This window comes from Camelus bactrianus, chromosome 16 (assembly GCF_048773025.1).
Source record: "Camelus bactrianus isolate YW-2024 breed Bactrian camel chromosome 16, ASM4877302v1, whole genome shotgun sequence".
NCBI lineage: Eukaryota > Metazoa > Chordata > Mammalia > Artiodactyla > Camelidae > Camelus > Camelus bactrianus.
This window is the reverse complement of record NC_133554.1, coordinates 34,906,432-34,926,436: the sequence shown is the minus strand read 5'-3', so window position 1 is coordinate 34,926,436 and position 20,005 is coordinate 34,906,432. Positions and strand designations below refer to the sequence as shown.

The window sequence follows — 20,005 nt, the reverse complement described above, 5'->3', positions numbered from 1 at the left end:
TGTCTGCTTTCCCAGACCTACAAGCAGAGCAAGTTCTTCCCACACCGCAGAGATGTCCAACAGAGGCCCCGGGAACTTGGGAAACTGCTCAGGGTCACACCGCACGTTGGAGGCAGAGCCAGCTGAGACCTGACCTGTCCTAACAACCTAGGAAGGCCCTGCCCTCCTTCTGTAGGGAAGCCCAGCTTTCTTAGTCCTGCTACAGGACTACTGTTGGCTCTTGCCGGGAGGATGGTGTGCTATGTGGACCCCAAGATGGACCCCAATGATCCTCACCTCCTGAGATTCATGCCCTTGTTTAGTCCCTTCACACACTGTGTGATGAAGCAGATATGACAAAACGACCTCGTGTGACCTTGAGGCTAGGTCATCGGAGACACTGCCACTTCCATCCAGCCACCATATTGTGAAGACACTCAAGCAGCCCTGCTTCTCCAAGAAGTCCAAGTGGTGAAGGACTCAGGCCTCCCAATCACACCAGCAGGAAGTTGCCAGGCATGTGAATGAGCCATCTTGGAATCAGGTGGACTCTCCAACTTACAGATGACTGTAGTCCTGGGCCAACGTCTTAACTATTTCAAACTTGGGGCCAGAGGCTCTCAGCTAAGCTATTTCCAAACGTCTAACCCAGAGAAACTGTGAGAGATAATAAATGTTTGCTGTTTTAAGCCTCTGAGTTTGGGGGTAATTGTCATGCATCAATAGGTAACTGATGCAATAAGGAGCAGGCCAGGGCAGCAGGGACTCTGCCCCACAGCTTGGCTTTTGACTCATGGGCCCCCAGGACTTAAAGGAGCTCAGGGGCCTAGGCTGAGAGACTGGGTCCTTAGGGTTGGTTTACAGCAAAGAGAGCAGCAGTGGCCATCGAATGATCTATGTCCCACCGGCACCTGCAGAGCCACTCCCTAGGGTCCCATGACCTAGTGAGGCACAGGCCCTCCACAATCTGTCTGGGGCCTGGCCCGTGTTCTCAACCCTCTCCCACCAAGTACTCCAGCCACAACTCCCACCCCTGCCCCACCCCACAATCCCTACTGTCCTCCCACAGTGAGCTTCTCACTGTTCCCTGGACAAGAAGAGCCCTCCTGGGACTCCATACCTTTGCATATGCTGTTCCCTCAACCTGGAATAAGTTCCTCCCTTTAGTCACCTGGCAAACTCCTGTCTGAAACCTCAGCGTAACGGCTGCCCCTCTGGGAAGCACCCAATGGCCCCAGGCATGCAGGCTCAGTCCCTCTGCCCCTGGCACCCACAGCACCTAGTGATACATGGTTCACCTCTCCACCTCCCTCTCAAGGCTGCATTCTCTGAGCGCAGGGCTGTATCTTCCTCACGCACAGGTCTTTATCACAAGGCACTGGGCTTGGCATGTAGTCTTTTCCCAATAAACTGTTCTGATGAATTAATGAGTGAGTAAGTAAACAGATGTGTCCTTGAGTAGTTCACTCTCGCTCTCTGGGGCTCAGTTATTCACCTCTAAATTAGGAATCATCATCATCTCCCCTTCTCTGCTTACTTCACCGCCTGTCGTGGTGATCCAGTGGGACAAAGGATGCAAACTGTGAAGTGCAGTGCACCCACAAGGAGGGCTTTCCTCAACAATGCTAAGACACGACCACCACTCTGACTAGCTGCCCTCTCCCCCAGCTTCCTAGTTCAAGGAACTTCAGAGGACCTTCTGGGAGAAGGGCAGAAAATTGTCCTCCTCTATTCTCTGCCTCTCTCCCTCTCCCTGGAGCAATTCTGCTCCCTGTGCCAACCCCAACGTCCCTCAGTAGCATGTAGAGGCCCCTCCAGCCACGATCTTCTTCCCCTCCTTTCTTTTTCCCCTCTCTCTTTTCAACAAGCAAACTTGAGAAATGGTAAACGTTTTCCCATTATTCAAATGACATGGAAATTACCTACTTGGCATTCCTCTTTGACATGGAGTCTTTAGTTAGCCACTGGCTCCCCAGTCCCCCTGGTATTTCTCCTGCTCTACAGCTCCCTCACTTCCTCAGCCGCCTCCCTCCATTAGCATCCTAATCAGAGATGCCCAGGCTTCAAGGGAAGACAGAGAAAAGGAGCAGTGTTTCAGGAAAGAGCCCATCCATGGCTGGAGTGGAGGAGCCTGGGTTCCAGTTTCTGTTCCTGTCACCAATTCTCCAGTGACCTTGGACTTCTACGGAGTCACACACAAGTTGGGTGCAGAGATGCACTCAGATCAGGGCTTTAGTCCCAGTACACATCTCCATCCTCAATTCTACAAAGTATCATCACCCCTGTTTCACAGATGCCTTTCCCACACTCACCTGGCCTTGGCTCTTGCCCTATTCAGCCTTCCCCTTTCCAAGAGTTTAGCCCCACTGTTTCCTTGCCTATTGCTTTGGGGTGCTCACAGGGACCTCTAGGGATGTGAGAAAGCTGATCTGTGGGGTTTCTCACATCATTCAGTCTGGCAGGACTCAGGTGGGCAACCTGCAGATACTCAGTTCAAATTAACTAGTCTCTGTTAGTCGGTGCCTGGTCCCTGCAGGTCATCCACAGAGAGTGGATGAGAGGCAACAGATGCTGGGTGTCACGAACCTGCAGGAATGTGAGTCACTGTCCTGGCTCTCAAGGAATTGGCAAACTAAATGATAAGAACCAGACTGTCACACAGGATACCACCAACAATCAGGCTGTGCTGTCCTCAACAGGCAGCTTCTAAGGTCGCTGTGGGCCTGGGCACGTGGCTGGCAGCTGGGGGAGAGAGGATGGATGCCTTAACCGCCTCGGCCCAGAAGTGGCACACATCCTTTCATGTCACATGCTATCGATGAGAAGCAAACTGGGAAATGCAGTCCTGTGCGGGCAGTTGCTTCCCCACAGTAACTCCACACTGTGGAGGGGGAACACAGCAAGTTGTCTCTGCCACATTAAGCCTCGGGTTTATGATCTGTAAAATGAGGGCAAGGAGGACTGGATTGAATATCAGGGCTGGAAAGAACCTCAGAATTCATGCAGGTCTGGAAAGAACCTCCCCCCATTTTACAACTGAATCCACTGAGGTCTGGAGAGTTACATGACTTCCCCATGATCACAAAGTCACACACAAAAATCTAGGTCTCTGGACCCTCAAACCAATGATAAAAATTACAGCTACAGCTCACAGAACATCTCATCACACAGGCCCTTTACAAACACTGTCTCTGATCCTCAATCAGTGAAGTCAGTACCATTGTCCTCATTATAGACAAGAACACTGAGCCTCAGAGAAAACAACTTGCCCAAGGTCACTTGCCTGGCAAGTAGCAAAGCCAAGGGTTGACCCGTCCCAAGCTGCCTCTCCTCTCACTACACCGTCTTCTTCCCAAACGGCTAATGCTGAACTTTCCTTGGTACAAGGACCAAGGTCCCAGGGCTCCCCGTGTTCTGTCTCCTTGGAGTTGAAATCTCCTTACTGCCCACTCACCGCTGACCCCCTACGTCGGAGGTCACACCATGGGCAGCTGTCAGTATCAACAACCAGCAGAGGTCCAGAGAGCCTGGGCCACTGCCCCAGTCGCACAGCAAGGGAGGGACTATAAAAATCGGGATTGGGTTTAGCTGTAACTTTCCAGATGGAGGTCCAGGGTTGTTATGGTACCTTCAGTGTCAGAGACTCAAGCTCCACCTACCTTGTTGCTCCATAACCTCTCTCCTGAGTCCACCTCTTGGCCCAGTGTGGCTGCCCCAGTGCTGGTCATTACATGTGCACTGCAGCCAGCAGGAAAAGAAAAGCTGGGGAAGAGAGGTCACTCCTCCCTATAAGGACACTTCCAGGAAATTGCACATACCATTTCTGCTTCCATTCTGTTGTCCAGAACTTGGTCACATGCTGTACCTCATTGCAAGGGAAGCTGGGAAATGTAGTCTTTGTCCTGGGTGGCCAGATACCGGGTTCTAATAGAGGAAGAGGAGAGAAGAAGAGAGAATGCATATAGGAGATCCTCAGTCTCTTTCCCAAAATCTAGTCAGTCTCAGCTCCCAGTCCAAGCACTGGGCCTGTGACAGCACTGCCAGAGTGATGGAGACAAGGACTGGAGGCTTGGTGCAGTCCCAGGATAAGAAATTATGGGTCCCCAGCTGACTCCTTCCTCTCCAGGAGCCCTGATTCATATTTCTAGCTGTAAGAGCTCAGCCCCAGGCAGGGGCCTAATGGGAACTAATCTCTGACTGGGTTTATTTGGCTTCTACCTGTGGGGTTGGTCTGTCTGTGTGCTGGGAATGCTTAAGTGTCATCCTCTGCAAGGGCAGAGAGAAGGGTTGAGCTCCATTCTCACTGACTCACTCCTCCAGAATAAGTTTTCTGCAGAGAGGGAATGAAATGGGGCCCAAGACCCAGTGCCCTAACTTTCCCTGGAGCCACACTGTGATGGTTAATTTTGTGTGTCAACTTGACTGGGCTATAGCACTCCTAGACATTTGATCCAACATTGTTCTGGGTGTGTTTGTGAGGGTGTTTCTGGATGAGATTAACACTTGAATTGGCAGACTGAGTAAAGTAAATTGCCCTCCCTAACGTGGGCAGGTCTCATCCAATCAGTTAAAGACCTGAATAGAACAAAAAGACTAAGAGAGAAGGAAATCCTCTTGTCTGACTGCTTGAGCTGGGACAAGGGCTTTTCCAGCCTTCAGACTCAAAACATCAGCTCTTTGGGGGAGGGTATAGCTCAAATGGTAGAGCACATGCTTAGCGTGCACAAGGTCCTGGGTTCAATCCCCAGTACTGCCTCAAAAATAAACCTAACTGTCCCCCACTAAAATTAAAGGAAAAAAAAAAGCATCAGCTCTTCTTGGGTCTTAAGCCTGGCAGCTTTCAGACGGGAACTTACATCATCAGCTCTCCTGGCCCTCAGGCCTTTGGACTCTGACTACAACTATGCCATTGGCTCCCCTGGGTCTTACCTTGCCCACTGCAGATCTCAGACTCCATAATGGCATGAGGCAATACCTTAAAATAAACAAAAATAAACAAGCATATTATTTATGTATTTATCCATTTATTCATTTATTATATATAATAAATATACCTCCATATTATTTTTTTTACCTTCATACTGCTGGTTCTGTTTCTGTGGAGAACTCTGACTAATATGCACATCTAATTGAGGATCAGGTAAACTAGGGTCACTGTGCCAGCCCCGAGTTTGACTTTTTCTCAGTTGGAGAGCTCGCATAGGTCACCTAACCTGCCCAAGCCTTGGCTTCCTCACCTATAATACGGAGTCATCCTAGCTGACTCATGGGACTGGCACAAATATTGGAATTAATGAGACTGCCTAAGTAAGAAGTCTGCCACGTGGTAGATGGTTCCTTTCCCTTCCCCCACCCCCACCCAGGACAAAGCCCAGTGAGTCGGCAAGGCCAGGCAGTAGCTGTAACCTTCTGGAGATAAAAGTCACCTTGGATCATATATCCACAGCAGGTAGCACATAAAGGGACATAATAATGCCTCCAAAAGCCCCTCCTACAACAAGGGAGGGTTTGTACATTTCTAAGATGCCTCCTCTCCTTATTTTTCCCTTCAGGACCTTCCTTCCATCTTAATTCTTGCTCACCAGGAAATGTGGCAGGGCGGCTTGGCTAGGGGCCACTGTGGCTGTACCCCCAGCCCCACACACTACCCCCACCCAGGTGTGACAGTGCCATCCACCCCGCCCCCCAGGGCTGATCAGGAGTCTGTCCCTGCACTTCCAGGGCTGTCACAGACACTACAGTCTCCAGATTAAGAGAGCACTGGGGTGAGGTGGAGGGAGGCCCTATCAAGGCATACTGGCTAGAGGGTCTTTGACACATCATGATAAAGGCTGATGGTGACTTAAAGGCCTTTTACTTTGTTAAAAACAATTCTGCACCCTCTCTGTGGAGAGCATCCAGGAGAGGACGCTCTGGCCCTGATTCTGTCACTACCTGGAAGTGAGGCCAAGGCCTTAATTCCCTCACGTGTGACACAGTGAGGGCTGACCTGCATGGTCCCCTCTGGACTAATTATTTGGTGATACAAGTGGTGGGCACACGTCCCCTTTCACACAAGCACCCACACCCTCTTCCCTTTAGCACCCAACCTCCCTGTTAGGAAGCCACCAACTGTGTGTACTGGGGGCAAAGGTGGAGGGTCCCCTCTGGTGGAGCATCCTAACTGGGCTGCCTGCAATGGGCAGCTCTTTGTCCTCTTCCCACTCCGTGGGTTCCTGCTGTCCCCAAGACTAGCCTCTCTTCCTGGTTTGGATCCAGGGGGCCCCATGAACCTTAAATTAAATCCCCCTTTTGTTAAGTTACCCAGAGCTGGTTTCCCTCGCTACAAGCAGATACCTCGGTTGATACGTAAGCTCCATCCACGCCCTGAACATACAGCCCTGTTCTTTAGGAAGGCGCACCTGCCCCATTGCTCTTCCTTGGCTCTTCCCTGTCCCCACGCCTTTCATTATCAATTACCAATGTCTCTTCCCTTTTTTAAGGAAGGAAAAAAAAAAAGAAGAAGATGATAAGTCCAGGATGAACAAGACTATTGAGAAGTATAACCTTAAAGGTAGCTCCTCTCCAAAAAAAAAATCATAACCAACAGAACTGCCTTGCTTGGAATTAGACTGTGTTCATCTAACTGCCCTCTGCTGAATGCCCGCTGGGTGCCTGGCACTGTGCTAGGCATGGGGACATGCAGGAATATAGATGCGCCTTCCCTGAAGCAGCTCACAGTCCAGCCTCCCTCACAGATTAAAACCGAAGTTCCTCAGCAGCATGATATCCTCATGTTTTATGAGATTTTGCATTATGTGAATTTGACACTGTGATATAAAGACATTAATAAAGTCTCACTTTATATGCAAAATTTGAAATAATGTGTATCCCAAGCATTTTTTTTAAGCATGAAGAATGTTGAAGCTGGCAGGCCCAGTGAATTGTAAACTGTGTTTGCATGCTCACCACACGGCCGCACTACTTTAGTGGATAAACAGGAACCCCTACCAACCTCTGTCAGGATTTGTCTTAAATTATGCAGGTTTCTGAACTATACAAGTCTTTCTGGAGTGTGTGTCTCACACACGATGTGATAGGTCTGATGCTCAGGGTTCTGGCTGCTGAATCAGGGGGCTGCTGATTTCACTCCTGGCTCCACCACTGTGATCTTGGGCTAGGCACTGAGCCTCTCTGTGCCTGTTTCCTCATATGCACAATCAAGATAACAGTGCTGCCTCTAGGGAGCTTAGAAGGATTAAATGCGTTCCTCCAGGCAAGTTGCTCAGGAGAGCACCTGCAGCCGCTGGGGCAGGCAGTGCTTGCAGCATACCAGGCTATGGGTTGGCAGGAAGGGGTCACTGACACCCACATTCTGAGGAAAAAGAACTGCCTTAGCGTCCTGTGTGATCCTTCACTCTGGGGTCCAGGGGTCACACAGCAACTAGAGAGCTTCTTTACAGAAGTAGGGCCCTCCCATTCAAGTGACACCACTGCCCTTTCACGCCCGGGGGCTACCGCACCATCCAGACACTTAGCCCTTTCAGTCTTTGCACTCTTGTTTCAGGGAATTCACAGACACTCTAGATTCTTTTTCAAGATGATCCAGCACTAATAGAGCTACATCTTCATCCCGAGGAGAAAGCTGAGCAGGCGCCCATGTACCCCAGAGCCAAGCCTCTAGCCAGCACCCTGTGTTCCAAAAGCCTGCCTCTCCAAAGTGCTCCATCACAGTCAACTTACTTTCTTTTTAAGCCAATCTAATGTGGTAAGTCCTACACTGGAGCTTACCCTGGGGAAACACAACGGAGGCCACCTAAGCCCACCTGGAGGACTAGGGAGGCCTCCCCACAGGGAGGGGGCAGTACTGCCCTCCAGATATCTTGAATAAACCCAAGGAGCCAGGTGATGTGGTGGGGTGAGGGCGCAGCAGGTCAGGCAGGGGGAACAAAGGTGTGGAAGAGAAAGCACTGGCACGTTCAAGGAACTGCCAGTAGTTCCACGTACAGTGGGAAGAGCATCCCCCAGGGTCTTCAGGTGAAATGGTTTCCAGAGCAAGTGAGCGGGGCTCAGAGAGACCATCTCAGAGGGGTTCGTGGCCTTCTTTGTGCCGTGACTGCCTCTGGCAGCCTGATGAAGTTCATCGGGATCCTGCCTTTAAAAGCATAAAACAAAGTATATAGAATTGCAAAGGAAGCCAGTTATAGCAAAACAGTTATTTTCAGAAGATTTTTAAAAATAAATGTGTGCTCATAGAAACATATGAGGCTCTTTATCAATGCATTAAATGGCAAGATCTAGTGGCAGGAAGTAGTGCTGAGCAAAAAAGACGACTGTGATATGATACGGAAATGCCTATGATTTCTACTGGTGACAAATCCCCAGCACTGCTAATTCTACTGTGGTTTGTTGCCTACATTCATAATAAAGGGAAATACTCAACTGCAGCTTTAAGGTTAGGGAAAATAAAGATGTAGCTTTTTTGCATCCAAGTTCATGGACCTCCAGAATTCGCTCCATATTCCCCTGGGATCTCCTGGACTTCAGGAGTGAAACCCTCACCTTACAGGAAGACCCAGCTTTGTTCTCAAAGCACAGGGGTTAAGAGCACTGAATGTTTGCTCCATTACTGCTATAAAACCTCGGACAAGAAACCCCACCATCCAGTGCCTCAGTTTCCAATTCAGAATCAGGTGAGTTGACACCCATAAAGCAGTCAGAATCGTGCCTAGCATAGTAGGTGGTCAATAAATGAGGGTTCACTCTTTTCATTCTTATTCTCAGCCCCCAAAGACAATGGGGAGAGAAACTCGCAGAGAGGGGCACATTATTTACCCACTGAAGCCACGTTAAGCACACGAAGCACAATTAGCAGTTATTTCAATTCTGATGTTTGCTTGACTATAAAAGCCTCACATTTGTCCTTCCCCAATTCCTCCGCTAATTGCAACTGCTGCCGTCCATCGCAGCTGCCACATGACGCCCGTGTTGGCTGCATCTAAAGGAGTTGTTAAGGCGGCATAAGGGCACACGCTGACTAATTGGCCATCACGCTCAGGATGAATGGAGTCGGACGATGGAGGCTGGCCAGGACCGGGCCCCTGGACCCCGAGCTGCACAGCCCCAGTGAGCTCACAGGCCATCACCTGCCCTCCCAAGCTGCCCAGTGGGGCCAGGCTGTGAGGGGGTGTAGGGATAGGAGTGCTGGATGAGTTGGTCCTGGGGACAATGACTGGGGCCAGCCCTTGCTTTGCAACCATAACTGTGACCCTAAACATCTCTGGGCTGCACTTTAATCATCTGTAAAGTGAGGGAGAAGATCAGGTAGGCCTAGATGTTCTCTAGGGTTCTTCCAGCTCCCACCCGTCCTACTGTACTTCGATTATGCCAGGGTAGGTTCTCCTTCAAGTGGCCAGCAGTTCTGCTCCAGGGTCCTGTGGGCCCTACAGGCTGCCTGAGAGTGAGAAACTGGAGAGGGGGGAGACTGGCAAAGACAGTGGTGCTCACCAAACATTCCATCTGGAGCCCCACACATCCCAACTTCCACGCAATTAGACGAGGCCATGTACTTAGTCCTGGTCAACGGGCTGTGGGTAGAAGTGATGTGTGTCACTGCCAGGGCAGAGCAAAGAAGAGCCGGTACTTGGCCGCCCCACAGCCTCTTTCCATGTTATGTCCAAGAAGGCTTTGTGGGGAGATGGTGGAACTGAGCTGAGATGGAAGCAACCCAGATGGCCAAATTGCCACTTGGAGGACATGCCCAGTGGACTTTGCAGAGGTAAGAAGTAAACCTTAGCTGTGTTATGCCATTAAGATTTGCAGGCTATTGTTACATAACCTGGCTTCTCTTGTTTCATGTAGTTATTTTCCCAACAGTATTCAAATGATGTATTTTTTTAATAAAGGATTTAGGAGGTAACTGCTTCATAGTACCAATAAGAAAAGAGGTTTACTATAACAAGAGGGAATGGACTTTCTAACAAATGAGGCTGGCCCAAAAACGAGAAGAGAGATGCTACTGAGGCCCCATCACCATGCTCCCATAACTCTAAAAGTGGGGAACATAAAACCAAGTTTAATGCACCAGAAATCTATAAGCAGTCCCAACCATGAGGGCCAGGGTAGAGAGTGAGAGACCAGACATTCTCAATTTTCACTTGTTGAGTTACAAAGTAAAAAATGGGTCCAGTGATGGAAGAATCATGTGCTAAACTTCAGAACTGAGGAGAAAATGTTTGGGTGTGGGTTTACTCTGGGGTTCCCTCTATAAAGAGGATATTAAAGAATTAAGTACAATTGGGTTTTCCCCTTTCCGAGCTGCAGATTTGCACCCCAGGAAGTTTCTCTTCCCTTTCTCCTGGAGGGTACTCCAGAATGTGGGAAAGAAATAGATCCTTTCTCATCTGTGCAGGGTGAAGGAATCCTACAGAACTTATGATTCTTTTTTTTTTTTTTAAAGCACAAACTTCTTGAGTTAAGAAATAATTCTGGAATGTTCTAGTCCTAAATCAAAGACCTTAGCATTGATTATAAATCTACAGCAGCACAGAATTCCAGAGTCACATGGGGGAAAAAGCTATGGAACATCATGGGGGAAAAAAAATAAAAACAGATAAGCAGGGTCACCCAGATGCTCGGCCATCAAGGCCTAACCCACCAGGCAGGCCACTGGCTTCTTCCCTTGGGGACCCCCTGCCTCCCCTTCTCCAGGTGCCCGTGCTTCTACAGCAGAGTGAGCTGAGAGCAAGCTATCCCTGTGCAGCAAAGAAAGAAAGAAAGAAAGAAAGAACGTGACTTTGTGTTTGAAGGACGAATGCCAAGTTTCCTCTCCAGGGCCCTCTCCCAAACCTCTGTATATCACCTCCACATGACCAAGCTGTCAAGCCTGCCACCCCGAGCTCTGCTTGGCTGTGATAAACAAGACAACACATTTCCTACACCCTCAGGCCCTGCAATCAGGGAGAGGTGGGTGGAAAAATCCATCCAAGCCATTCTGGGATTTATGTTTGAAACTGTTTCCCTTTGTCAGGGGAGAAAACGAGCAGATGTTCCTAAAGGTGAACCTTGTAAATCAGTGCAGATGTGTTGGTACATCTTGCCCTCTTTGGCAACTCGGCTGGGTTAGGTTTTGCACCAACACCTGGGCGTGCTCCCATCTGACCACCTCCCTTCGAAACAGCCTCAACCCCTTCTCCAGGAAGTCTTCCCAGATTATGCTTATCTATTGCCCAGCCTTTACCTCTGGCCCTTTCTCAGCCCCCAGTGTGTTTATGTCATTCCATAATTGTTTATTTCTCTTTATTCCATGAACACTGGCCCAGGAACTCATAGAAGGTGCTGGTTGCCTACCTCATGAGACCAGGAGCTCCCCCAGGACAGGACATATCTCCCCCATCACACCAGGCACTCTTAAGGACAGAAATCATGACTTCTCAACTCCATCCCCTTGGCTGGTCTATTTACCCTGCTTTAGAAAGCAGGGGAAGCAACGTGAGTATACCTTCAAATGCAAGGGTTCTAAACAATGGGATGTTGCAAAGTCTGAAATTAACTGCCAAATGTTTGTACATACTGGGAATTTTCTGGGAAGAGGGTTCATAAGTGCCAAGTGATCCTCAAATGGATCTGTTCAAAGGCAGAGTGAGACCTCTGGACGCACCAAGCACTGAAGGGGTGTGGTATTGCCCTACCCTCACCAACCGTATGTGACTCAAAATAAAAATAGCACTGAATTCGGAAACATAAAGCTTCTGTGATGTCCAAGCCCATCAGAGTTAAATGTCTTATTTTTCGCTAGTGCCCTTAGGGCATGCTAAATCTCCTTAGAGGGTGACCCCTGCACCAGTCCTGCTATGTGGGAAAAGGTTAATACCAGTGGCTCCCAGGATGGAGGTGGAGAAATAGAACACACTCCTCCCGGTCCGTGAAGCAGGCAGGCAGGAGAGGAATCAGGCTAAGTCTCTCCCCTAGGAACCTGTTTCCCCAGCCTGGGGAGGGGCAAAGGAGGTGGGGCCATTTTCATGTCTTCTGAATTGGAATGAGACACTGAGGATGAAATTCTGTAATATCAGCTGGGCTCCACTGGACTTAGGAACCACTGAGCACCCTCATCTCCAAACACCTGCCCCTCCCTGCCCCCACCCTGCCTCCAGCTCTCTGAACCTAGGAAAGCTCCTGATGGGCTCCAGTAAGGGAAGGACTGAAGGACTCCCAGGTAATCCCCCACCACCTTTGAAAAGCCCTCAGCCCTGAATCTGGTGGCCCACATGCACCCCAAATTCACTTCAGTGCCTAGCCCCACCAACCACACCCTATGCACAGCCCTGGAAGTCAAATTCTGCAAAGTAAGGGGTCAAGGTGAGGGCTGAGACCCCAGTTCCCAATCCTCCCTGGGTCTGGAGACCTACAAGAGACACATAGAGGGTACGGGATGGAGAAGCAGCAGGAGTTTCACTGGGAGTCGGGAAAACTAGTTCCAGGTCACAGCTCAGCCACCATTGTACTGTTCAACCCTGGACGAGCCACGGCACCTGCTGGCCCCCACTCTCTCCATTCGTAAAGGGAAGGACTTGGCCACCTGAGCGCTGACCGCATCTGTGTGTCTTAGCTGGGGGCTTACACTGCAGAGAAGGCCTGGCTAAGAAGACTCATCTCAGAGCCTTTTCTCCAGCTCAGGATGTCAGTCTGGTCTTCCCAAGGCCCCAGGACACCAACCAACACTCTCCCCAAACTGAATATTTGCCTTTGGGGGGAATCTGTAATTTCACGGGAGAATGAGCAAGATGACAATAGGCTGGCCCCTGGGGAAGTGCAGGCAGAGAGTAGGAACAAAGGGGGTTGAACTCTCAGACCCTAGTCTGGCTCAGGGGAGAGTGTGGCTGGTAAACCTAGCTGGGCATGGTGTAGACAGGGCCCTGAGAACCTAGCAGTTTTGATTTCCTTTGGGCCTTCAGAGCTTTCACTCTTTTGATAGGAAGGAAGTACCTAAAGGGGAAAAGGATATGAGAGGAAAGCAGGGTTTGCTGGGGTTTTGCTAGGCACATGAACAACTGCACAACCCAATGAAGTCATACTATTATTATCCCCATTTTACAGATGAGAAAACTGGAGTACAGAGAGGTCAAATAACATATACCCAAGATCACACAGCAAGGAAATGGAAGGCCCAAGACTCAGACTCCAAAGCACATGTTCTTTCCATGGGATTACTCCACTGATGGGGACCTCTGGCATCAGGCTCAGAGATGCCAGGATACACGCTCGCCGAGGTATCCCTCCAAGGAACTAGATGAGCAGTCACTGCCCATGTGCTGAGATGGGCCACTGCCCCTCTCCCACTGCACACCACCTGCCCTGCACCCAGGAGGCTCTCAGAGCCCAGCCACCCCTTGTTCCCCTCAGCTCCGAGCCGGACACCTGGAAGCCAGCAGTGGAACTTCTCAAGCCTCCCCCAGGAAATTCAGCCACCTCTGGGCTAGGCAGCACAGTGTCTCCCTGCCACCCCAGCTCTGCCATGCCATGCTGTGCCCACAGTCATGCTGGACTCCCGGGCCCCCAGCTGCCTGGCTCACGAACACCATGTGTAGTGAAGTGTGCAGTCTAATTGCATCCCCTAATGATAGCCGTCAGCCGCCAGGAGACAGGTGCAGAGGCAGAGGGGAGGGCCTGGAGCTGGAGCCAGGAGAAGGTACAAGGGCTCCAACCCATTCCTGTACCTGCAGAGGACTGGTGGGAGGGGACAGCTAGAGGTCTGAGGGTCAGGGGAATAGGGGGGATGCTGTGGTGGGAGGGATACCTAGCCTCGTGGGACCACAGAGTCAGGCTATTAGAAAGAGCTCTCCAGTCACCAGATCCTTCAGAAAGAATATCCTTAAATAGCTCTGTACACAGCTAACCACTGCTGAAAGAAGACAGGACCTGTCAGTACAGAGGCCAGCCAGGCAGAGAAGATTCAGTGGGAAGGGCAGTGGCCCAAAGGGCAGGACCCCTGGCCTCCCCACCAACTTGCTATGTGACCCTAATAAGCCATGGCCCCTCTCTGAGCCTCAGTTTCCTTGTCTGAAAATCAGGATTTCGGTTTGGACTCATTTATGCAACAAATGATACAAGCTAAGTAGGTGCCAGGCCCTGCATTAGGTCCTGGGGATGGAGAGCACAGGTGAGACCAGGAGATGACTGAGAAAAACACAGGCCCTGATCTCAGGGAGTCTGCAATCTAGTGGAGAAGCTAAGATTCATAATAATACTAACGGTTAACAGTGATGGAGCACCTACTGTCTGCCAAGCAAAACTCTATGAGATAGATGCCAGCATTATCCCCATTTTACAGATGAAGAAACTGAGACTCAGAAAGGTTCAGTAATTTGCCCAAAGTCACACAGCTAGTAAGTAGTAGATCTAGGATAAGAGTAAAGACAAAATATCATGGGTATTCAGGAAAGGGAAAGCTTCTTGGAGGAGGTGGCTTCTGACCTAAGCCTTTGAAAGACAGGGGCAATTTGGACATGCAAACATTTAGGGAAGGGAGAATAAGAAATTCCATTAACTGAAAATTCCAATAACACTTGGCCCCCAGTCTCTGCCAAAACACCAACCACAGCCTCAGGAGACCGGGAGAACCCAGGCCAGCCTCTGAACAGCAACAATGATAGAGGATGCAAGAAGGATGAGAGGCAAAGTGGGAGGGAGGAGGCAGGGAAAGTAAGAACACTTCCCAAATCACGTCCTGGCTGAGCTTCTAGAAGTGGGGCTAAAGGGAAAGCCAGGGGGAAATAGGGCAGCTGCCAACAGACCAGGGAGGAGGGCATACTGCACACGTGGAGGAGGGGAGGGCAGTCTCCCCAGCATCCTAAGAATTAAAACCCCGGTGGTGACCCATGCACACACACAACACTGTGCAGACATAAACCACAGTGCTGGGGAGGATATTTATTAATGTGGAAAAATGTTCACATATATTTCAAGTGAAAAGGCAGGTTGCAAAATAATATATACGGTATGATGCCATTCTTGGAGGGAGAAAAATATCTTTATATAAGTCTAGAAGGATATACGCCCAAAATTCCAACAGTGGTTATCTCTGGGCAGTAGGTTATAAATGACTTTTATCTTCTTTATACTTACCTATATTTTCTAATTCTTCTACAATAATAGGCATTATCTGTGTAATTTAAGTTTTTTTTTTGTTTTTAAGGTGGTAAACACATCAAGGATTTTGACGAGGTGGTATGGGCAGGAGAAGAGATAGGCCAGCCACCTGGGTGCAGGCAGTGAGAGTGGATGGAGGGTGGGAGGGCTCCACCGGGATCAGGATGGGGTGGGGAGGAAGACAGTACTTCCCTGACAGGACAAAACACTTACTATGAAGACTAGCTCATGGGTCCCCGCCGCCTCCGTCTTCTGCCCCTGTCTCCTCAGGCCCTGAAGTCTTAGCATCCCCCAGAAGTGAAGGGTCCAGTCTGGAAGCCCATGGCTTTCTGACAGAGGACAGAGCAGAGGAGTTGGAGCAACTGAGAGTCCTAGGAAAGGGGTGAATCTGGAGGGCTAAGCTTGGGACTTTTGAGAGGAGGCTGGGCCTCAGAGACAGAAGTGGACCTAGCATGGAGCAGGAGCCCAGGGCCATGGGAGAGGCCGCCTGGAGGGTTAATCTAGGTCACCACCAAGTGCAGAGCTGGCTGGGAAGGGGAGCCCTGTGGAGCTCTTGATCTGATGGGAAATTTGATGAGCTCCAGGCTGGGGCAGGGGGCTGGGGATCAGGGAGTGTGGAAGGTGAACTGGCCATCCCAGCCCTTCCCCAAGAGCAAGATAGGAAAGCTTGAGCAGAAGCCACAGCAGTGACAGCCTGTATCAATCACATGTTTATTATTCTCTTTGTTACTCTCTTTGCCACCTTCGGTTTCCCCTCTGTCATTAGCAGTAAAGCCCTTAACAGGCAGGACTCTCCTTGACTGGATATAATCGGAGCTTCTGAAATATCCGTAGGTCATCTTTAAATGTGGTGAGCTTCCTGCCCATGGAGGTATTCAAACAGAAACCAGGCCACCATCCTGGCCTGCTTTCAAGGGTTACACATCAGAATGGCAGTCAAACCTCTGAGGCCCCCCATTCCTGAGACCCTCCGAGTCAGTGAAAGTGGGGCTTTGGGGGCAGCGGCTGGGAAGAAAGTGCCTGGGAAAGGAAACGGGCGAAGACCCTCACGCTGCCCCTCCCTGGTCCTCACAGATCCGAAGGACCTCATAGATAGGGTCTGAGGGACAAACTGTCTGCACACACGGTCAGCAGGGACTCCGGGTACTGGGAAAGGTCCCCTTCCCCTGTGCGCTCCCTGCTTCAGTCAGAGCTGGCGTCTGTGGGCTGCCTTGCTGCACATGCCATTGGGGTTCAGAGCCAGGAGGAGAAAACCTGCTGAGTGTAAAGGGAAACGGAAGTTCACAAGGTCACGGGGAACTTTGCAAATGAAATACTGGCCTCATTCTAGTATTAGTCTCTCAGTGAGCGCATCAAGGTGAGAGCACAGACCTCCATGAGCCTTTAGTGGTGTATGGAATTCGTGGAAACATCAGCATTGGTGTTGGTTATGGACACAGGAGAATCAACAAAGATAGAGAGAGAAGTTGTAAAAACGTGGTAATTCATGCCAAGCAAACGGGTATTATTATAGTCACACTGTTTACCATTTAACTCTCACATGCAGCCGAACAGCTACTGCATTTGTTGTTAAATGGGGAGGACTGATAGGGAGGCTGGCTTGGGCTTGCCTGAAGGAAGAACTCCCCCATAATTAGGGCAGCCCAACAGTGGGACCTGCTGCTCAGGGAGGCTGTCCTGAAATACTCAAGCAAAAGCTGGCCACGATGGAGGGCTGACTGGGTCCCTTCCACTCACTCCTCAGATGCACCCTCCATCCTCACCCTGGCCTCGGTCCAGCATGGACTCCACCACAGCCTGACTCCCTCTGCCTTCTGGGCAGGCCTGGCCAATGGAATCCCTGGCAGGACATCAGAGAGGGGAGAGGTGCAGAGGTGCTTCTTTCCCACACTCCCTCCCTGCAGGGCCACCAGGGGCCTCAGGACCTCAGGACAGAAGATCACAGCTCCCCTTGGAGCAGCCTGCACCGCACAGCCCGGCTACCTCTGGCTTCTGGTATCTGCTCCCTTTTCCCACCTCTTGCAGCCCTAGGAGGGGCACAGCCAGGGAATAGCTGTTCCTAGCCCCGAGGTACTGCACTGACCCTTCTGGTTTCCCTACACCCTGCCCACATGCCCACGCCTCTGTAAATTGTTCCTTTATTAAGACCTTCCTGGAATTATCCTAATGTGAGTGTGCCATCTGTTTCCTGCTTCGATCCCAGTTGATACATGGGGGTTCCCAACCAGAAAAAAAAAAAAACTAAACTATATGGCCTCTCTGCACTGTACAATTAATTCAGCAGTTCCATGAAATGTGAGTCAGATTCACTTTGTTGCAGGCTTTGTCATTACAGTACTAACCCTTATGTTATCAGCCATTATCAGATGTAGCTTGTGGCTTACAACTTCTAAAACCATTGCTGCCCATGGCCACTGTCTACAGACAGGAAAACTGAGGCCTCCCAGAACCTTACACAAGGTCACAGCCAAACACAGGAAGCCAGGAACCCCAGGGCACCTTCCCTGAGCAGAGCAATCCAACTGGCCCCAGGCCATCCTTCCCTGTCCCCCTCCCACAGCAGAGGCAGCTGCCCCTTTTCTCCTGTCTCCTTCCCTGGTGGGAGAGGCCGTTGGGGAAAATGATGAGGATTTTATAGCATTCTGTGGTAAGCACTTAATAACTCTCCAGGCTATAGATCTGTGCTTCGCACGGGCTAGGGATAATTCACAGTAAAATATGACTTTTCATTTATCACGCTGACGTGTAATAAATACTCCCCCGTGAAGCTTGGGCACAAAAGAGGGGTGGGGAGAGCAACCATCAGATGAGGCTCCATGACTGAGTGCCGGGGTTCAGGTCCACGGCAGGTGGACTCCGGGGCTAAGCAAACCGGAATCTTGGGGGATCGGAACACTGGAACCAGGGATACTCATGACAAAACGGGAAATTTCTTTGGGATTATCAGCCAGTGCGGCACCTCAGCTCCCCCACCAGCCTCACCACCATTTCTGGGAAATCAAGACCCTCCCTCCTGGAGCCAAACTCCCCCAAAGGCTGGCGGGGCCTGAAACCCAACAGCCCAGGCATCTATCCTCCTCCACTCACATCTGGCTCTCTGACTTGTCTTAAGAGCTTCCCACCCTCCCTCCCCTTCCACCACCCCCTTTCCACTCTACTGACACTGTGCTAATAAGCAGACATCTCGGTTGTTTTCCAATTTTTCACAATTAGATAATAATCGTAATAGCTCTCATTTATTCTGTATCTTCCATGGGTCAGGAGCACTTGCTCATTTAATTCTCAAAACCCCTCATGGCATTATCACCACCCTCAGCTCACAAGGGAGGGCACTGATGCTCAGATGGCTGAGCACCTTGCCCAGTATCATATTTTGATCTGTATGACTACAAGTGCCACTGTCTCCGTGGCCATGTGGCTTAGGTCAGGCTCCCCAAGCTGCAGATCCTGAGATAAGGATTTGAGTGTGAGATGTTTATATAGGAAGTGACCCCAGGAAGCATCAATAGGAGAGTGGGGCTGTGAAACAGGGAAGGAATGAAGCCAATACAGAATATATTATGGGCAGGTTACCACAGAGGACAACTGGGGGACTCTGGGACAGTATAGAGCACACCTCAGGGTAATCCTGCCCAGCAAGGGAGGGAGCTAGGGTTTGTATACACCAACTCCTGTGAATAACTAGTGGAGGGTGTTCACTTACCCTACTGAGATGGCTGAGTAGATTCCAGTAGCCAGAGAAAGCCCTGGGGCAGAGTCCCAGGTTGCAAGCTGGCAGCCGGCAGCTGTTGGGTCCACGCGCATGGAAACAGCGAGTATGAGGGGGCCTGGGAAGAGCACCGACAGTACTTGCCTCCCAGCTCAGGCCCTACCCTGGACCCTTGTCACTGCTTGCCTGGACAAACACAGCAGTCACCGAACTGGTCTCCTTGTCTTGGTCTTGCTCCATCTGACATACCCCCCAGCTCCAGAAAATAAGCACATTCCACTTTAGTTCACACAGCAAAGAATGGGTTGAAAGTATCACCTCCACCAGGACAGACACTTTGCTGATGTCTGGTGGGGCATTACTGACCACACAAAGGCAGAGACCACAGGGGCTGGATTCTCTCTGAATCTTCACTCAGTGCCTAAGGCAGAGTTTGGTACCCAGTAGGTGCTCAGTGAATTTTGCTGCATTTGAAATAAATCTCCCAGGTATGCTTTGCAGTGAGGGGAGGGCTAGCTTCTCTGATAGCCCCTCTGCACCACTCCTGCTGAAGAACTGATCATGCCTTCCTTGCTCTGTCCAATATGTGCTGCTACTCCAGCCCCTAGCACAAGGATGACTCCCTGGGAGACTGAGCCTCAGCCATGTCTTAGTGCATGTGTATACACACATACACACACACTGCCCAGAGCTGAGCTCAGAGCCTGACTCAGTCAGGGTTACTACATGCAGGTGAAACACATGCCAAAGTGACTGAATTAATGAATTGATTAATGAGTGGTATCATGACCTCAGCTTGAGAAATTCTTTGGACCAGCGGCCACGTGTGTGCAGGAGTCCACTGGCCTGTGGAAGGAGAGGCAGGGGTATGGTAGAGGTGTCCATGATAGTGAGAGGCTGCATGGTGCCCACACACCCCCACCACTAGGGGCGCTCTTCCCTCCTCTTAGAGTTCTGACTCCAAAACCAACCATCTGGTCTGTGTCCAACCATAGCGACAAGAAACCAAGACAAGGACGACTGGTCAAGGACCATCAGCTGGCTCTGACTGAGCTGCATTAGTGCAGAGAGTCGGGGCTCTGGATGCCATTCAAGTTATTTTCCACCTGGAAAGTTGACTTTCCTGATAATGTTCCACATTTCGATGGGAAAGGGCACTAGGGGAAACATGTATCTCAGCTCAAATCTTTG

General features: G+C 50.4%; 1 protein-coding gene across 3 annotated transcripts in view; it reads right to left on the bottom strand.

The window, feature by feature from the left end:
• CCT6B (chaperonin containing TCP1 subunit 6B) overlaps nucleotides 1-20,005 on the bottom strand; it is a 254,898-nt gene that overhangs the window by 154,656 nt on the left and 80,237 nt on the right. For all 3 annotated transcript variants that reach the window (XM_074343036.1, XM_045506947.2, XM_045506948.2), the window contains exons 15-16: nucleotides 4,909-4,954; nucleotides 3,798-3,903 (exon numbers count right to left, since the gene is read on the bottom strand). In XM_074343036.1, coding sequence (XP_074199137.1) covers nucleotides 4,926-4,954 — 29 coding nt within the window. In that variant the 3' untranslated portion in view covers nucleotides 3,798-3,903; nucleotides 4,909-4,925. The remainder of the gene's footprint in view (nucleotides 1-3,797; nucleotides 3,904-4,908; nucleotides 4,955-20,005) is intronic.